The 20,160-nt window shown below is 42.1% G+C and overlaps 1 protein-coding gene across 8 annotated transcripts in view; it reads right to left on the bottom strand.

Annotated features, from left to right (window-relative positions):
• Positions 1–20,160, bottom strand: part of PPP1R12B (protein phosphatase 1 regulatory subunit 12B) — a 250,173-nt gene that overhangs the window by 98,496 nt on the left and 131,517 nt on the right. For all 8 annotated transcript variants that reach the window (XM_012459462.3, XM_012459464.3, XM_012459467.3 and 5 more), the window contains one exon: positions 824–914. In XM_012459462.3, coding sequence (XP_012314885.1) covers positions 824–914 — 91 coding nt within the window. The remainder of the gene's footprint in view (positions 1–823; positions 915–20,160) is intronic.

The raw sequence follows: 20,160 nt of genomic DNA, 5'->3' as shown, positions 1-20,160 counted from the left end.
TTTACTTTTTAGTTATTATGAATAATGCTATTATAAACATCTATATATGAGTTTTTATATGGACATATGTTTTCATTTCTCTTGAGTAGAAATGCTGAGTCAAGTGGTAACTCTTTGTTTAAAATTTTGAGGAATTGTTAAACTCTTTTCCCTTAGGGATTCTTAAAATGTAGTGGGGATATAGGGATGTACAGGGATTCTTAAGGTGTTTGAGCACAAGTGGAATAATTAATCTTGTGAAGGAAAAGAGAAATCTGTTCTAAGCCTGGAGGAATATTGGTGAGAATGGGTAGATGTAGCTGTAAATTCATTTGATTCTAAGTAGTGTAAGATTCAACATAGTGAAAACTTTTAAGACTGTGGCTGGAATAGGGCAATCATTTTCATGTGTGTGTTTTGTTTTGTTTTTTCGAGATAGAGTCTTGCTCTGTTGTCCAGGAGGGCAGTGGTGCAATCTTGGCTCACTGCAACCTCTACCTCACAGGTTCAAGCAATTCTCCCACCTCAACCTCCCAAGTGCCTGAAATTACAGGCACTTGCCACCATGCCTGGCTAATTTTCATATTTTTAGTAGAGACACGGGGTTTCACCATGTTGACCAGACTGGTCCTCACCTCAAGTCATGAGTCCTCCTGGTCTCAACTCCTTGGCCTCCCAAATTGCTGGAATGACAGGCATGCGCCACCCCACCAAACCGTGTGTGTGTGTGTGTGTGTGTGTGTGTGTGTTTAAATCAGCAGTTGAAAATGGATATTTAAGTTTTGACTGTACCTCCAACAGAATGGTAGACAGACAAAATGACATTTTAAAAAGCCACACTCACTTGAGTAGATCTTCGTGTCTGCCGAGCTTGTCTGGAGCGTGCTTTCCGTAAAGACTCTGCTTCTTCATCCCGTACAGGAGTCAGATAGGACCTGCAGAGAAAGAAAAGTAATAGCAAAAAAAAAAAAAAGATCTTTGATCTTTGCTGCATATACTTGAGGAATGACAAAATGCTTCCACATACTCCTGCTTCCACATACTAAAGAGATTTCTACACTCTGGGAATGAACTAGGCAAAGTCAAAATGACAGAAATGCTATCAACCATCAGTAAACATTATAGAATCCAAGTCATTACAGTAGTCCCCCCTTAACTGTGGTTTTGCTTTCTGTGATTTCAGTAGCCCATGGTAAACTGTGGTCTGAAAATATTAAATCAAAACTCCCACCAATAAACAATTCATAAATTTTCAATTTTGCACTGTTCTGAATAGTGTGGTCAAATTTCATGCTGTTCCATTCTGTTCCTCCCGATATGCAAATCATGCACTGTTGCGGTTATCACAGTGCTTATGTTCAAGTAATCTTCATTCTACTTAATAACGGCCCCAAAGTGCAAGAATAGTGATGCTGGCATTTTGTTGTAACTGTTCTATTTTATTATTAGTTATTAATATTATTGTTAATCTCTTATTGTGCCTAATTTATAAATTAAACTTTCACATAGATATGTATTTATAGGAAAAAACACAGTATTTACATAGGGTTTTGTACTATCTGTAGGTTCAGGCAACCACTGGAAGTCTTGAAATGTATCGCGAGTGGCTCATGCCTGTAATTCTAGCACTTTGGGAGGCCAAGGCAGGCGGATCACCTGAAGTCAGCAGTCTAAGACCAGGCTGACCAACATGGCGAAACCCCATCTCTACTAAAAATACAAAAATTAGCCAGGCATGGTGGCAGGCGCCTGTAATCCCAGCTACTCAGGAGGCTGAGACAGGAAAGTCACTTGAACTCTGGAGGCGGAGGTTGCAGTGAGCTGAGATCATGCCACTGCCCTCCAGCCTGGGTGACAAGAGTGAAACTCCATCTCAAAAAGAAAAAATGTATCTCCCATGGATAATGGGGGACTATTGTGTTTATAAATGTATTACTATTCACACAGAATCATGTCATCTGTTAAAATGAGAATTTTATTTATTCTTTCCTATTTTTGCTGTTTTATTTATTTTCTTGCCTTAATGCTCTGGCTAGAATCTCCAGGACATACTGAAAAGCAGTGATGACAGTAAGTTTTTATTGTCTGTAACCCTGCCATTAAAGAGAATGCTTTCAGTATTTTATCATTAAGTGTAATGTTTGTTGTGAGATTTATGCAGATACCACTCATCAAATTAAAGCAGGTTTCCTATAGAAAACAGGCTAAAAGGGTTTCTCGTTGTTGTTTTTTAATCATTAGTGTGTGCTGAACTTTATCACATGCTATTCTTCCCCATATATTGAGATGACCGCTTTTCTCCTTTTTTCTAATTAGTAAGGTGAATTACATTGAATAATTTTTGAATGATAAAACAACATTGAATTCTTGGGAAAAACTCAACTTGGTCAAGATGTACCATCTTTTTATATAGATTTTTAAACATATTCACTATTATTTAGTTTAGAATTTCTACCATGTTCATGAAAGAAATAGGCTTATAATTTTCCCTTCTTGTAATATGCTGGTCACCTTTGTGAATTAAGGTTATATGAATTGCAAATATTCTCTACATGTCTATTTCTGTAAGAATTTGTGTAAGATTTGGGTTATTTCCTCGTTAAATGATTGGAAGAGTTCACCAATCAAGTCATCTGGGTTTACAGTGTGTTCCTGGTAGGAAGGTTTTATTTTTTATTTTTGAGACAGAGTCTTACTTGTTGCCCAGGCTGGAGTACGGTGGCACAATCATAGCTCACTATAGCCTCAATCTCTTGGACTCAGGCAATGTTCCCACCTCAGCCTTGCAAGTAGCTGGGACTACAGATGAACACCATCACACCTGACTAACTTTTTTGATTTTTAGTAGAGATGAGGTCTTGCTATGTTGCCTAGGCTGATCTTGAACTCCTGAACTCAAGTAATCCTCCCACCTTGACTTCCCAGAGTGCTGGTATTATAGGTGTGAGCCACTGTACCCAGCCCTTATGGGAAAGTTTTAAATAAAGGGTTCAATTTCTTTTTCTTTTTTTTTTTTTTTTGAGACGGAGTTTCACTCTTATTACCCAGGCTGGAGTGCAATGGCGTGATCTCGGCTCACCGCAACCTCCGCCTCCTGGGTTCAAGCAATTCTCCTGCCTCAGCCTCCCGAGTAGCTGGGACTACAGGCATGCGCCACCATGCCCAGCTAATTTTTGTGTTTTTAGTAGAGATGGGGTTTCACCATGTTAACCAGGATGGTCTCGATCTCTTGACCTTGTGATCCACCCACCTCAGCCTCCCAAAGTGCTGGGATTATAGGCATGAGCCACCACGCCCGGCCAGGGTTCAATTTCTTTAATAGAATTAGGCTTATTCCAATTTTGTTTTGGTAATTGTTTAAGGAATTTTTCATTTTGTCTATCTTATCACATTCAGTGGCATAAAGTTGTTAAAAATATTCTTAGAATATATTTAATTGTTATTTTAATATCTAGAGCAGTGATTCTCATATTGTTTTGGTCTCAGGATCCTTTAATATTTTTTAAAATTATCGAGAACCCCAGTGAACTTTTATTTATATGGGGATTAATATTTATCTTAATAAAAATTAAAATTTAAAAAATTTTAAATGTATTAATCCCTTTAAAAATAATAGCAGCCATGATCAGTGGCTCATGCCTATAATCCCAGCACTCTGAGAGGCCCAGGTGGGCAGATGGCTTCAGCCCAGGAATTTGAGACCAACCTGGGCAACATGGCAAAACCCTGTCTCTACAAAAGATACAAAAATTAGCCAGGCACAGTGGCACATTCCTATAGTCCCACCTACTTGTGAGACTGAGATGGGAGGACGGCTTGAGCCTGAGTGGCAGAGGTTATAGTGAACTGAGATTGTATACTGCACTTAAGCCTGGGTGACAGAGCCAGACCTTGTCTCAATGATAATAATAATAAAGCCCTATATAAGATGGAGTGATGTCAGCAGGATGGCCAAATTGAGTTATCTAAAGCCCATCTTCTCCACAAAAAAGGGACCAAAACAATGAATAAACAACCATATTTCAACTAAAATGACTAAAGTACTTTGGAGAGCACCAGGGGAGCAGCAAAATCCCTGTGGAGGACAAAAGCCCAGGGCAGCACCATAGAGAGGGGAGCAAGGCATTCTGCTTCTGCCACACTGTCTTCCCCCACCAGGATCAGCCTGGAGCCAGGGGAGACTTTTTAAGAAGAAAGAGTAAGCTGGAGATCACCAGTGATCCCCATTGCTACCACAAATGCCAGAAATTCTTGCTACAGGAGGTCCCCCAGTCCTCACTGAATCCAGTTTGAAGAGTAGTCAGGAGTTTATGCAGTTAAAAGCTCCGAGAGTAGGAGCTCACCTTGAGCACTCCCTTCCCCAAACCCTCACAACCTAAGCTGCTGCTACTAAGTGCCATCTTGAAACTGGACCTACTAGAGTGTGCCCTTCCCTGTGGTCCAGTAGCCATCGACTTTCTCCATTCCTATAGCCCTGTCATCATTCCGCCATGATCCCACAGGTGCCTGTAGCACTACGATCCTAGGTGCCTGAAGCCTAGGCCAGATGGAACAACTGAGATCTCTACACTTGAACCCATGTGGCACACTATCCTCCCAACCCCAGGAACAGCCAAATCTGCACAGGAGGAAACTGCCTAACTGCTGGCCAGTCCCTTCAAAGGTACACACCTTCACTGCACAGCCAGATGGCCAGCTGAACCCATGCACACCCATGCCCAGCCCAACAACCACTCCTACAGTGGTTCTACCCCTCAGACCACTGTAGAACCACCCAACCCTGTTGTGGCCACACACCACTGTGCCCAACAGTCAGTCTAGCGACAGCCCTGCCCCCAAAACAGATCATTGAGGGTTGTGTGGCCCTGCTGTACCCATGCTTGGCCTAATAATTGGTCAAGCAGCAGTCCTGTCCCCCTGGATTTCTCAGGAAAAATCTTGTAGGTCAGGAGAGAATAAGATGATATATTGATATATTCAGAATTTTTGGGGAAAAAAAACCAAACATGTCAGCCAAGAGTACTGTATCCAGCAGAACTATCATTCACCAATGAAGGAAAAATAAAGACCTTCCCAGAGAAGCAAAAGCTGAGAAAATACATTGCCACTAGACCAGGCTTACAAGAAACACTTAAGTGAGTGGCATAACTGGAAATAAAAAGATTATAATTACTTTGATGAAAAGACGTGAAAACACGAAACTCACCAGTAGAGGTGAATTAATAAATCAAATTCAGACTAGCCCAGTGATGTAATGATGCTATGTAAGTATCTCAGTCCTCTAGTACAAAGGTTTAAAGTCAAACGGTCAAAACCCATGACAGTTATAAGTAGTATTTAAGGAACACAATAGGGGTAAATTACAGCATCAAAAGAGAGAAGTCTAGAGTATTTTAATGCAACCAAAGTTAAGTTGCTATTAGCCTAAAACATTCTATTATAAGACTCGTAATGTTAGCCCCATGGTAGCCACAAAGAAAGAAATTACCGCAGAGACACAAACAGGAAAGAGAAAGGAAACAAAGCTCAGCACCACAGAAAACCACCAAACCACAGAAGTAAATAAAAGAGCAAGAAAGGAAGAAAGGATCTATAAAACCACCAGAGAAAAATTAACAAAATGGCAGGAGTAAGACCTTCTCTATCAATAATAACCTTCAATATAAATTGATTAAATTATCCAATTAAAAAATACAGAGTGGCTGAATGGATTAAATAAGATCCAATTACATACTGCCTACAACAGACTCACCTAACCGTTAAAGACAAACACAGGCTAAAGGTCAAGAAAGGGAAAAAGATATTCCATACAAATGGAAACTAAGTGAGCAGGAGTAACCATGTCAGATAAAAAAGACTTTAAGTCAAAAACTGTGAAAGAAGACAAAGAAGGTCATTATATAATGATAAAGGCTTCAATTAAACAGGAGGATATAGAAACTATGAATACATACATCTATCTAAAAACAGAGAACCCAGATATATAAAGTAAATATTATTAGAGGTAAAGGGAGAGATAGACTGTAATATAATAACAGTAGGGGACTTCAATGCTCCACTTTTAACTATGGAAAGATTATCTAGACCAAATTTGCCCAACCTCATTGAGGTGCAATGATGCACCTCAAGGAATGCATGAGGCCTGTGGACCACATGCGCCCAAGATGGTTTTGAATGTGACCCAACACAAATTCATAAACATTCTTAAAACATTATGAGACTTTTTTGAGATTTTTTAAAAAATTTCATCAGCTATTGTTAATGTATTTTATGTGTGGCCCAAGACAATTCTTCCAGTGTGGCCCAGGGAAGCCAAAAGATTGGACTCCCCTAATCTAGACCAAAAAAAAAAAAGAACAAAGAAAAAAGAAACATCACACATAAACTGTATCACAGACTAAATGAAAACCTAACAGACATTTACAGAATATTCCACCCAACAGCTGCAGAATACACATACTTCTTAACTACAAATGGAACATTCTCCAGGAGAAATCACATTAGGCTATAAAACCAGTCTCAACAAATCTAAGAAGATAGATCACATCAAGTCTATTTTTCTGATCACAATAGTATACAACTAGAAGTCAACAAGAAAAACTTTGAAAACTTAACAAATACATGGAAATTAAGCAAAATGCTCCCAAACAAGCAAATGTCAATGAAGAAATATAAAGATATATTTAAAATCTCCTTGAGATAAACAAGAAGGAAAGACATCATACCAAAACCTATGAGACACAGTAAATGTAATTTTAAAGGGAAGACTATAGCAATAAATGCATACATCAAAAAAGAAGAAAGATACTGCTTCACTCCTTCAAAAAAAAAAAAAGAAGAAGAAGAAAAATTTCTAGTAAACCACCCAACAATGCACTTCAAGGAACTAGAAAAACAGAACGAAACTAAATCCAATATTGGTAGAAAGAAGGAAATATTAAAGCTCGAAGCTGAAATAAAATAAAGACTACAAAAACAATTCAAGAGGTCAAAAAATTAGTTGGTTTTTTTGAAAATATCCAACTGACAAATCTTTAGCTATACTAAGAAAGAAAAGAAGTCTTAAAATCATAGATGAAAAAAGGGACATTACAACTGATACCACAGAAATACAAAAGATCATAAGAGACTTACGAACAAGTATAAATCAACAAACTTGATAACATAGAAAAACAAATTCCTGGACACATATAACCTACCAAGATTAAATTATGAGGAAACAGAAAATCTGAACAGATTAATGGGAAAACTGAATCAGTAATAAAAAGTCTTTAGCCAAGCACAGTGGCTGACCCCTGTAATCTCAGCAATTTGGGAAGCTAAGGTGGGAGGATCACTTGAGCCCAGGAGCTTGAGACCAGCCTAGGTAACATAGGGAAGCCTCAACTCTACAAAATATAGAAAAATTAGCCAGGCATGGCAGCACATGCCAGTGGTCCTCGCTACTTAGGAGGCTGAAGCAGGAGGGAGGATCGCTTGACCCTGGGAGATCAAGGGTACAGTGAGCTGTGGTCTTGCCACTGCACTCCAGTATAGGTGACAGAGTGAAATCTTCCCCCCGCCAACCAAGATGAAGTCGTGCTCTGTTGCACAGGCTGGAGAGCAATGGCATGATCTCAGGTTACTGCAACCTCCGTCTCCTGGGTTCAAGCAATTCTCCTGTCGCAGCCTCCCGAGTAGCTGGGATTACAGACACGCACTACCACACCCAGCTAATTTTTGTATTTTTAGTAGAGTTGGGGTTTCACCATGTTGGCCAGGCTGGTCTCGAACTCCTGATGCCGTGATCCACCCACCTCAGCCTCCCAAAGTGTTGGGATTACAGGCGTGAGCCACCATGCCTGGCCTGACAGAGTGAGATATTATCTCAAAAAAAAAAAAAAAAAAGCATTCCATCAAAGAAAAGCCCAGGACCTAATGGCTTCACTATTAAGTCTACCAAACATTTAAAGAACTAATACCAATTCTCCTCAAATACAAATTCTTCCTCTCCTGAAGAGGAGGGAAAACTTCCAAACTCATATTATGAGGTCAATATTACCCTGATTCCAAAATGAGGCAAGGACATAACGAAAAAAGAAAATGACAGCCCAATATCCCTGATGCATACAGATGGAAAAATTCTCAATAAGAATCTAGCAAACTGAACGCAACAACACATTACAAACTATATTCCCTATGATCAAGTGGGATTCATCTCAGGGATGCAAGGATGGTTTAACATATGCAAATCAATAAATGTGATACACCACATTAACAGAAAGAAAGACAAAAACCATATGAGCATTTCATTAGACCTAGAAAAAGCATGTGACAAAATTCAACATCCCTCTGTAATAAAAGCTCTAAAAAAAATTAGGTGTGTACCTCAATAGAATAAATGCCGTATATAACAAATCCACAGCTCACAGCATACTAAATGGGGAAAAGCTCATAGCTTTTCCCTCTCATATCAGGAACAAAACACAATGCCCACTTTCACCACTTCTATTCAACATAGTACTGAAAGTCCTGGCCAGAGCAATTAGGCAAGAGAAAGAAATAAAAGGTAACCAAATTAAAAAGCAGGAAGTCAAACAGTCCCTGTTTGCAGACAATATGATCTTTTTGGTTGACCCTTGAACAACATGGATTTGAACTGTGTGAGTCCACTTAGATACGAATTTTAAAAATAAATATATTGGAAAAATTTTTGGAGATTTCTGACAATTTGAAAAACTCACAAACTGTATAGCCTAGAAATCTGAAAAAATTAAGAAAAAGTTTGGTATGTCATGAATGCAAAAGATATATGTAGCTACTAGTCTATTTTATCATTTACTACCATAAAATATACATACATCTATTATAAAAGGTTAATTTTTATCAAAGCTTATGCACACTTACAGACTGTACATGTTGCCATTTGCAGTCAAGATAAATGTAAGCATAAAGATGCAGTATTAAATCATATCAGCATAGAATTATCTGTAGTATATACTATAATAATTTTGTAGCTATCTCTTGTTACTTTAAAGGTGAGCTCAAGTGTTATCTCCTTATACACTGTGATACTAATCATCTCCAAATGAGCAGTAGTGTCTCCAATATATTGCATATCACAGTAAAAAGTGATCTCTTGTGGTCCTTGTGAGGGACTGTTAAAGAAATTTCTCTTCCTGGGTCTGTGAGCGGTGTGGTTTCAAAGGCAGAAATTTCCCAGCTCCATGCCTCCATCAGGGGACTAGAGGGGTTTCAAATGTAAAGTTCTTTGTATGGGTTTCCCATGCGTGGGCCAGGTAGGGAAAGCTAGGTTGGGCTCCTTTGTCACAAAAATCCTGCTGAAAGGTCTGGGAGAAGGGCGCTCTGTAACTCAGGGCTGTGGATCAAGTAGCCAATCTGGTATCAGAGTCAAAGATGAATCACTCCAGAGGAAGTTTGAAATAATTCCTCTCATTGGACGAGAACATGAATGGGGAGGGAATAACTCGAGGGTTAACACTTCAGCTGTTCCTTACCTGAACGGATATCGCTCTCTGGACTCCCCTCCCACAACAGCATGGGAGCTGTCTCTCTCTCTCTGTCTCTGTCTCTGTCTCTCTCTCTCTGTCTGTCTAATAAATCGCTCTTCTGCAAAACTCTTAGGGTCCACGATATTTATTTGAACAGCAAACTCACCGTGCCTCCTTCTTCCGGGTTAGAGAGGCCAAGAACCTTTGGAACTGGGAGCTGGGTACACTCCCCTCATTACATCTATTGATGAGCCAGCCGGGAGATGTTGGACTTCAGAGCAGTGAGTGATACCGAACCCCTTTAGCTTGCTAATCTGTCCTTTCCCTTGTTTTAAATTTGTTAAGGAGGTAAAAACCGGGCACCTGTCAGTCATCTAAGTGTGACTATCATGGCTGCCAGACTAAAGACATGCGTGTCAGGCTTTCTGGGAACAGACCAGCTTCCCTTTCTTACTGTTCTTTCTTTCTCTGGGCCAAGCCAAGGGTCCGCAGGAGGAAAGAGCTGCGGTCCCAAACTCCCGGTTCAGTCCGGTTGACGTTGTGGCCCTGCTTAGACCTCTTAAGAAAAAGTCGCCTATGCAAGCCAAGCCCAGTCTTTCAAACCCCAACCTCCTGGGTCCAGATATCCATGAGGCAAACTTCCTCCTGGCTCCTTCCTCTAAGATATTTCCAATACATGAGGCTATTACCCTTCTTGCTAGGACTTTGAGTCCTCAGGCTTATGCCTATGGGGACCTTCTACAGTATAAATACACAGGGCTAGTTCCCTTAGTCCACTGTGCGAGGTTATGTCCTCACAGAGCCAGAGTCTATCAGTGGGTATTGGAGGCTCTAGGACATTTTGTTTTTTGTCACTGGCAATTTCCCAATCCAACTGAGTGGTGCCAGAATCCAATGACGTACAATTTGACTTGCCTAGGATTGGTTCTCCATATAGCAGAACTTCTCCATCTAGAATACCATAGTTAGACCTGGTCTGAGGCTCAAATAGTTAATTACAGGCCCCCCAATCCTAGGGCATATTCCTAGAATGGAGAGTGGGGCAGGGGAGAAGGCCCGGGTACTGAGGGCATTGTTCCAGCCTTGGCCATGTGGCCAGCCATCACCTTCTGTAAGATTGTTGTGCTTAGAGGCCCTTCTCAAGGAGTTTATTCTCCTGTGGGAGTTTTATGGTCAGGCCTATGTTAATTGAACTCTTGCTAGGGAATATTGGCATCCATCACCCAAGCCTCACTGGCCTAGTTCTTCAGGGACACACTGGTACAGGGCCACTAAGGCCAGCAGTCCCCATGTCCTTATGGTAATCAAAGAGGACATTAGACAGTGAGGGTGTAACCATGATGCCAGTAAGCGTGATTAAACCTGGCACACAGTAGGGCCCAGAAGGTGATCACGCATCTAGGGCATAAGGAAACTGCAAGGTGCTGTAATTGGGGGACACCCCAGGGCTAGCAGTTACAAGGAATAACCAGGGATGCAGGGATCCCTGTGTTCAATTTCAGATGGGTGCTATTCTTTCCAAGGCAAAATCACCCTTAAAGTGTATCCTGGAGAAATGGGACCAATTTGACCCACAATCTTTGAAGAAGTGGCTCATTTTTTTTTTCTGCCAAACAGCATGGCAGCATTATCCTCTGCTGAGTGGAGAAACCTGACCTCCTAAGGGAAGTATAAATTATAACACCCTTCTACAATTAGACCTGTTCTCTAAGAGGGAAGGTAAATGAATTGAGGTCCCCTATGTGCAAGTTTTCTTTTCTCTAAGGGATAATCCTCAGCTATGTAAGGCTTGTAACTTATGCCCTATTGGCCCCTCCTCAGGACTACCTCCATATTTAGGACTCCCTGTGGCACGTCCCTCCACCGATACTGACCAGGTCTCCTCAGCTCCTATAACCCTAGAGGAGTCAGGGAAGGCCAAAACGGCCACGGCACCTCAGGCTACTAGGATGCCCCAACTCTGCCCCCTACAGGCAGGAGGAGGAGAATTTGGCCCAACCAAAGTACATATTCCCTTTTCATTTTCTGACTTAAAGCAAATCAAGGCAGACTTAAAGAATTTTCAGATGACCGGAGTACATAAATGTTCTGGAGGGCCTGGGTCAGTCCTTGGAATTGGAAAGATATCATGTTATTGCTTAGACCCTAACCAGCGATGAGAGAGAGGCTGCTCTAGCAGTGGCTCGAGAGTCTGGGAACACCTGATACCTTAGTCAAGTAAATGACCAAATGACATCAGAGGAGAAGGATAGATTCCCTACAGATAGACAGGCAGTTCCTAGCATTGACCTTCGCTGGATCCTAATTCAGAACATGGGGACTGGAGGCATAGGCACCTATTGACCTGCATACTTGAGGGATTAAAGCAAACCAGGAAAAAGCCCATGAGCTATGCAATGTTATCCACCATAACTCAGGAAAAGGAAGAAAACCCAACAGCCTTCCTTGAGCAGCTACAGGAGGCCTTAAGAAAGTATACTCCCCTGTCACCAGACTCCATCGAGGATCAGCTAATACTAAGACAAATTTATCATGCCATTAGCAGCAGACATTAGGAGAAAACTCCAGAAGTTGTCCCTGGGGCCAGAACAGAGTCTAGAATCATTACTAAATCTAGCAACCTTGGTGTTCTGTAATAGAGACCAGGAGCAACAGGCTGAAAGGACAGGAGGGACAATAGAAAGGCCGCAGCCCCAGTCATGAACTTCAGGCAAGCAGACCCAAGGGGCTCAGAAGAGGGAAAGGCTTGGGTTAGCTGCCAGTCTGGCAGCGCTTGCTACCACTGCGGCCTACCGGGACATTTTAAGAAAGATTGTCCCCAGAGGATGGACCACTTCCTCATCCTCACCCACTGTGCCAAGGGGATCGCTGGAAAGCACACTGTCCCAGGGGACAAAGGTTCCCAGGGCCTGAGGTGGCTAACCAGATGACCCAACAGCAGGACTGAGAGTTCCCAGGGCAAGTGCCAGCACAAGCCATCACCCTCACTGAACCCCGGGTAAAGCTAACTGTAGAGGGCCAGGAGGTCAATCTTCTGGATACTGGCGCAGCCTTCTCAGTTTTGCTTTCCTGTCCTGGATGGTTGTCCTTCAAGTCTGTAACTGTCCGAGGAGTCCTAGGACAAGCAGTAACCTGATATATCTCCCTGTCCCTAAGCTGTAACTGGGGAGATAGGCTCTTCTCCCATGCCTTCCTCATCATGCCAGAAAGTCCCACTCCCTTACTAGGGCAGGACCTATTAGCCAGAGCAGGAACCATTATCTATATGAACATCGTCAGGGAGGAACTCCCTCTCTGCTGCCCATTATTTAAAGAAGGGATTAATCCCGATGTTTGGGCAATGGAGGGACTATTTGAGTGGGCAAAGAATGCCTGCCTAATTCGAATAAGGCTAAAGGATCCCACCTCTTTTCCTTACTAAAGACAGTACCCCCTAAGACTGGAAGCCAAAAAGGGGCTACGAAATATTGTAAGGAACTTTTAAAAGCTCAGGGTCTGTAACAGCCCTTGTAATACTCCAATTTTAGGAGTACTAAAACCTAATGGACAATGGAGGCTAGTGCAAGACCTCAGGCTTATTAATGAAGCTGTAATCCCTTTATACCCAGCCATACCCAACCCGTAGGTGTATGGGGTGTATGCTCTTTCAAATACCAGGAGAAGCACAATGGTTTAATGTCCTAGACCTTAAGGATGCCATTAAGGTCTGTGTTCCATTACATCCTGACTCCCAGTTTCTGTTTGCCTTTAAAAATCCTTTAGACCAAAATTCTCAGCTCACCTACCCCAGGGTTTTCGAGATAGCCCCCACCTGTTTGGCCAGGCTCTAGCTCAGGACCTTAGTCATTTTTCACATCCAGGTACCCTGGTTCTTCAATATATGGATGACTTACTTTTAACTGGTAACTCAGAAACCCAGTGTCAGCAGGCCACCCAGGACCTCTTAAAACTTTCTAGCCACCTGTGGATATAAGCTTTGCAAATCAAAAGCCCAACTTTGTAGGCAAGAGATAGGCCCTTGATGGAGAATGTCTCCAACCCATACTGGCCTTCCCCCATTCAAAAACTTTAAAACAGTTGCTTAGGAATAACTGGTTTCTGCCGATTGTGGATTCCCAGATGTGGTGAAACGGCCAAACCCCTATACACTGATTAAGGAAACCCAAAAAGCTAACACCCATCTAATACAATGGGACCCTATAGCTGAGGCAGCCTTTCAGACCCTAAAGCAGGCACTACCGCAGCCTCCAGCTCTAAGCCTTCCTATAGGGAACGACTTCTCTCTGTATGTTACGAAAAAGTTAGGAGTGGCACTGGGGGTTCTCACCCAGACTCGGGGGATGATGCCACAACCAGTGGCATACCTAAGCAAGGAAATTGATGCAGTAGCAAAAGGCTGTCCACACTGCTTGCGGGTTGTAGCTGCAGTTGCTATATTGGTCTCAGAAGCTGTTAAAATAGCGCAGGGGAAGATCTAACTGTATGGACTTCACATGATGTAGCTGGAATTCTGGCCTCTAAAGGAGGCCTATGGCTCTCTGACAACCGCTTACTCAAATATAAGGCCTTAATGCTTGAAGGGCCTGTACTTCAGCTGCGTACATGTGCAGCCCTCAATCCAGCTACTTTTCTTCCTGAGGAAGGGGCAAATAGAGAAACATAACTGTCAGCAGGTTATAGCCCAGAACTATGCGGTTCGAGAGGATCTCTTAGAAACTCCTCTAGACAATCCTGACCTTAACCTATACACTGACAGAAGTTCATTGATGGAAAATGGAGTTCAGAAGGCAGGATACACTGTAGTCAGTGATCAAACAATGCCTGAAAGTAATTTCCTTCCTCCTGGAAGTAGTGCTCAACTGGCAGAACTAGTAGCCCTCACTTGAGCTCTAAAATTAGGAAAAGGAAAGAGAATAAACATATACACAGATTCCATGTATGCTTATCTGGTTCTCCATGCTCGTGCAGCCATGTGGAAGGAAAGAGAGTTCCTAACCTCAGCAGGAACTCCCATTAAATATCATAAGGAAATTTTAGACTTATTACAAGCTATCCAAGAACCCAAAGAGGTAGCAGTCTTACACTGCCAAGGTCACCAGAAAGGAGATGAGAAGGAAGCAGAAGGCAATTGCCGAGCTGACCTAGAGGCAAAAAGGGCAGCTAGACAAGAATTTATAGAAGGACTTTTAATACGGGAAAACTCCCTCCAGGGAACTAGACCTCAATACTCATCAGAAGAAGCAGAGTGGGCAATCTCCCAGGGACATAATCTTTTTCCTTCAGGGTGGCTAGCTACTGACGAGGGAAAAGTACTCCTACCGGCTGCAGCCAGTGGAAAGTACTTAAGACCCTACATCAAATCTTCCATAAGGGTATAGAGAATACATATCGAATGGCCAAATCTATATTTACAGAAAAAGGTCTCTTCAAGGCTGTCCAACAAATAGTCAAAGGATGTGAAATATGCCAGAAAAATAATCCTTTGGCACATCACAAACTTCCTCCTGGGGAACAACAGCAAACCTGTCATTAGCCCAGGTGAGGACTAGCAAATGGACTTTACCCATATGCCTAAGTGTCAGGGGTATCAGTATCTGTTAGTATATGTAGATACCTACACAAACTGGGTTGAGGCTTTCCCCTGTAGAACAGAAAAAAGCCCAAGAGGTAATAAAAGTCCTATTGATGAAATAATCCCTAGATTCGGACTCCCTTGCTGTCTTCAAACTGATAATGGCCCTGCCTTCAAAGCTGCAGTGACCAAAGGAATTTCCAAAGTGTTAGGAATACGGTATCATCTCTATGAGGACTGTGCTTGGAAGCCTCAGTCCTCAGGGAAAGTGAAAAAAGTGAATGAAATTCTTAAGAGACACCTAAAGAAACCGGCACAGGAAACCCACCTCCCATGGCCTTCTCTATTACCAATAGCACTCTTAAGGGCTTGAAACTCTCCTCAGAAAATAGGACTCAACCCCTATGAGATACATTATGGATAGCACTTTCTTACTAATGATCTCTTATTAGACAAGGAAACAGCAGATCTATTAAAGGATATAACCTCCTTGGCTAAGTTACCAACAGGCTCTTAGGACCTTACCTGAAGGTCACCCTAGGGAAAAAGGGAAAGAGTTGTTCTGCCCTGGAGACTTAGTGCTTGTTAAGTGTCTCCCCTAAGACTCTCTCTCTCTAGGCCCATCTTGGGAAGGACCATTTTTGGTTATTCTGTCTACCCCAACAGCAGTTAAGATGGTGGGAATTAACTCGTGGATTCATCACACTCAGCTGAAGCCTTGGACACCTCCTGAAGAAAATCATAGGCACTCCACTCCACAGCCTGAAGTTCCAGGAGATGACCCTTCGTACACCTGTGAGCCTTTAGAGGACCTACATCTGCTCTTCTGATGAGATGCCCAGGAAAGTAACTCATCATGAGTCTAACTTACATCCTGGCATTAACAGGACTATCACTCTTGACTTTACTATTTGTGGACTCTATGCGATCACCCCTATGGATTGGCCTACATCTTATAAAGTCTCCCTCAAATCATACGGAGCTTAAAGGCCCCTTGGTCACCAATCTACAAATTCCATCTACCTCAAACTTCACTTGTGTGAATTCTACTAACAACTCCAATGGGCCGGGTGTGGTCGCTCACGCCTATAATCCCAGCACTTTGGGAGGCCGAGGCGGGTGGATCACGAGGTCAAGAGATCGAGACCATCCTGGTCAACATGGTGAAACCCCGTCTCTATTAAAAATACAAAAAAAAAATTAGCTGGGCATGGTGGCACATGCCTGTAATCCCAGCTACTCAGGAGGCTGAGGCAGGAGAATTGCTTGAACCCAGGAGGCAGAGGTTGCGGTGAGCCGAGATCACGCCATTGCACTCCAGCCTGGGTAACAAAAGGGAAACTCCAACTCAAAAAAAAAAAAAAAAACTCCAATGCTTCCCTATGCCAAAACTGGGTTGCCTTACCTCCAGGCCTCAACTGCTTAGCACCAGACTTATTCTTTGTTTGTGGCACCTCAGCTTGCTGCTGCCTGAACAAGATCCCTGGGGAAATATGCTTCTTCTCCTTCCTTGTGTCCCCCTTCATGACGATTTACAACGACTCTCAGGTGCAGAGTCTTCTCTTGCCAAGGCCACGCCATACTCAAACCCCAATTACTCCTTTCATAGTGGGGGCTGGAATAATAGAAGAACTTGGTACTGGCATTGGAGGAATTACTACCTCTACTCAGTTTTACTAAAAGCAATCTCAGGAGTTAAATAATAACATGGAAAAGGTTGCTAATTCTCTCGTAACTCTGCAGAAGCGGCTTAACTCTTTAGTTGCTGTGGTTCTTTAAAATAAAAGGGCCCTGGATCTGCCAACAGCCAACAGAGGAACCTATCTCTTTTTAGGAGAAGAATGCTGCTACTTAACTTAGTTTAAGTAAAGAACTCAGGGGCCAACAGAACACAGGGCTAAAGACCTTCAAGAAACAGGATCCTGGAGCTGTTTAACTACTGGCTGTCCTGGCTCTACCCTTTTACAACCATTCTATCATTGCTGGCCTTCGGGCCTCTCATCTTTAACCTTCTTGTCAAATTCGTTTCTTCTAGATTAAGGCCATGAGGCTATAAATGGTCCTGCAAATGGAACCCTGGATGTCCTTGGCTCATGAGTTCTATTGTGGACCTCTGGATCAACCTGCACCTCTAGAAGACTCCCCTGTGGAGGAAACCTCAACTGCAGGGCCCCTTCTACTACTCCCCAATTCAGCAGGAAGTAGTTAGAGAGTGATCAACGCCCATGTCCCAACAGCAGTTGGACTTTCCTATTCAGAGAGGGCACTGAGGGACTGTGTTAAAGAAACTTCTCTTCCTGGGTCTGCGAGGGGCGTGGTTTCAAAGGCAGAAATTTCCCATCTCCACACCTCCATCTGGGGACCAGAGGGGTTTCAAATGTAAAGCTGTTTGCCTAGGTTTCCGGTGCGTGGGCCAGGTAGGGGAAGCCAGGTGGGGCTCCTTTGTCCCAAAAAAATCCCTCCAAAAGCTCTGGGAGGAGGAGGCTTTGTAACTCAGGGCTGTGGATCAAGTAGCCAATCCGGTATTAGAGTCAAAGATCAATCACTCCAGAGGAAGTTTGAAAGAACTCCTCTCATTGGATGAGAACATGAATGGGGAGGGAATAACTTGAGGGTTAAAACTTCAGCTGCTCCTTACCTGAATGTACATCCCTCTCTGGATTTCCCTCCCACAACAGCATGGGCACATGCTCTCTCTCTGTCTGTCTAATAAATCGCTCTTCTGCAAAACTCTCTGGGTCCACGATATTTATTTGAACGGCAAACTCACCGTGCCTCTGGGGCCCCTTTCCCCATTCTTCAGGGTAAGAGAGGCCAAGAACCTCTTTGGAACTGGAAGCTGGGTATGCTCCCCTGGTTACACTTATTCTTGTGTCTTTTCATTGTGTTTAGTGCAATGCCATAAACCCTGAATTAACACCATGGGACCAACACAAAGTGCCAGAAGTGATAGTCCCAAGAAACAGAGAAAAGCCATGACATTACAAAAAAGAACTGAATTGAATTACTCAATATATACTGTAGATTGATGTCTGTAGCTGCAATTGCTTGTCATTTCAGACAGATAATCTTGTAAACAGATGATGTAAACTTTTGGTATTGATAAGGATAGTATTGTAAATTTATTTTCTCTTATGATTTTCTCAATATTTCTTTTCTCTACCTTACTTTAGTAAGGCTTCTGTTCAATAGTAGGCTATTGGTAGTCAAAAGTTGTATGTGGATTTTTGACTACATGGGGGATTGGCAACCCTAACTCCTACATTGTTCAAATGTAGGAATTGAAAGAAAACTTAAAAGATACCACCAAAAACTGTTTGGACAAATATAGTTGCAGGACACAAAGTCAACATATAAAAATCAGTAGTATTTCTCTACACCAAAAAGGACTATCTGAAAAATAAAACAATTTCATTTACAATAGCAAACAAACAAACAAAACTAGGAATAAACTTAACCAAAGAGGTGAAATATCTCTACATTTAAAACTATAAAATTTTGACAAAAGAAACTGAAGAGGACTCAAATAAAGGGAAAGACATCCCATGTTCATAGATTGGAAAACATAATATTGTTAAAATTGCCATACTAAACAACACTTTGGGAGGTCAAGGTAGGCAGAATGCTTGAGGTCAAGAGTTAGAGACCAGTCTGGCCAACATGGTGAAACCCCGTTTCTATGAAAAATATAAAAATTAGCCAGGTGTGGTGGCAGGCACCTGTAATCCCAGCTGCACAGGAGACTGAGGCAGGCAGAAGAATCACTTGAACCTGGGAAGTGGTTGCAGTGAGCCAAGACTGCACAACTGCACTCTGGCCTGGAGGACAGAGCAAGACTCTGTCTAAAAAAAAACAAAAAAACAAACAAATTAAAACACACACACACACGCGCGCGCGCACACACACACACACACACACCAAATCAATGGTGTTCTTTATAGAAATAAAATCCTAAAATTCATATGAAACCAGAAAAAACAAATGAATACCCAAAGCAATTCTGAGTGGAAAGCTGGAAGCATCACACTACATGACTTTAAAATACACTACAAATGTATAATAATAAAATCAGAATGATGCAGGCATAAAAATGACACAAAGACCAATGAAACAAAATAGAAAGTCCAGAAATAAATTCACACACCTAAAGCCAACTGACTTTTGACAAAGGTCCCAAGAACACACATTAGGGTAGAAACTATTTCTTCAATAAATGCTGTTGGGAAAGTGGAACAACCACATGCAAAAGAATGAGACTAAATCTCTACCTCTTACCACATAAGGAATCAATTTAAAGTAGATTAAAGACTTACATGGAAACCAAAAACTATGGAACTACTAGAAGATAACACAGGAGAAATGCTTCATGACATTGGGCTAAGCTAGGATATTTTAAATAAGACCTAAAAAGCAGAGGCAACAAAAGCAAAAATAGACAAATGAGTTTGCAACAAACTAAAAAACTTTTGCACACCAAAGGAAACTATTAAACAGAGTAAACAGACAAACTATAGGATGGGTAAGAAAATCTGGAAACTATACATCTGACAAGGGGTTACTATCCAGAATATATAAGGAACTTAACAGCAAACAAAACAAAAAAACCAAAAACCCAGTTTTAAAAATGGACAAAGGACCTTAATAGACATTTATTTCTCAAAAGAAGTCATACAAATGGCTAATGGGTATATGAAAAAATGGTCAACATCCCAAAGGACAGAAAAATGCAAATCAAAATCACAATGAGGTACCATTTCACACCACTTAGAATGACTATTATAAAAAAGACAAATGAAAACAAGTTTTGGCAGGGATGTGAAGAAAAGGCAACACTTACACACGCTGGGGGGATTGTAAACTAGTACAGCCATTGTGGAAAACAGTCTGGAAGTTCCTTTAAAAATTTAAAATAGCCGGGCACGGTGGCTCAAGCCTGTAATCCCAGCACTTTGGGAGGCCGAAGCGGGTGGATCACGAGGTCAAGAGATCGAGACCATCCTGGTCAACATGGTGAAACCCCGTCTCTACTAATACAAAAAAAAAATTAGCTGGGCATGGTGGCGCGTGCCTGTAATCCCAGCTACTCAGGAGGCTGAGGCAGGAGAATTGCCTGAACCC

This window comes from Aotus nancymaae, unplaced genomic scaffold, assembly GCF_030222135.1.
Source record: "Aotus nancymaae isolate 86718 unplaced genomic scaffold, 86718_ANA_hifiasm-v0.15.2.pri h1tg000039l, whole genome shotgun sequence".
Lineage (NCBI taxonomy): Eukaryota > Metazoa > Chordata > Mammalia > Primates > Aotidae > Aotus > Aotus nancymaae.
This window is presented reverse-complemented; position numbering and strand designations above follow the sequence as displayed.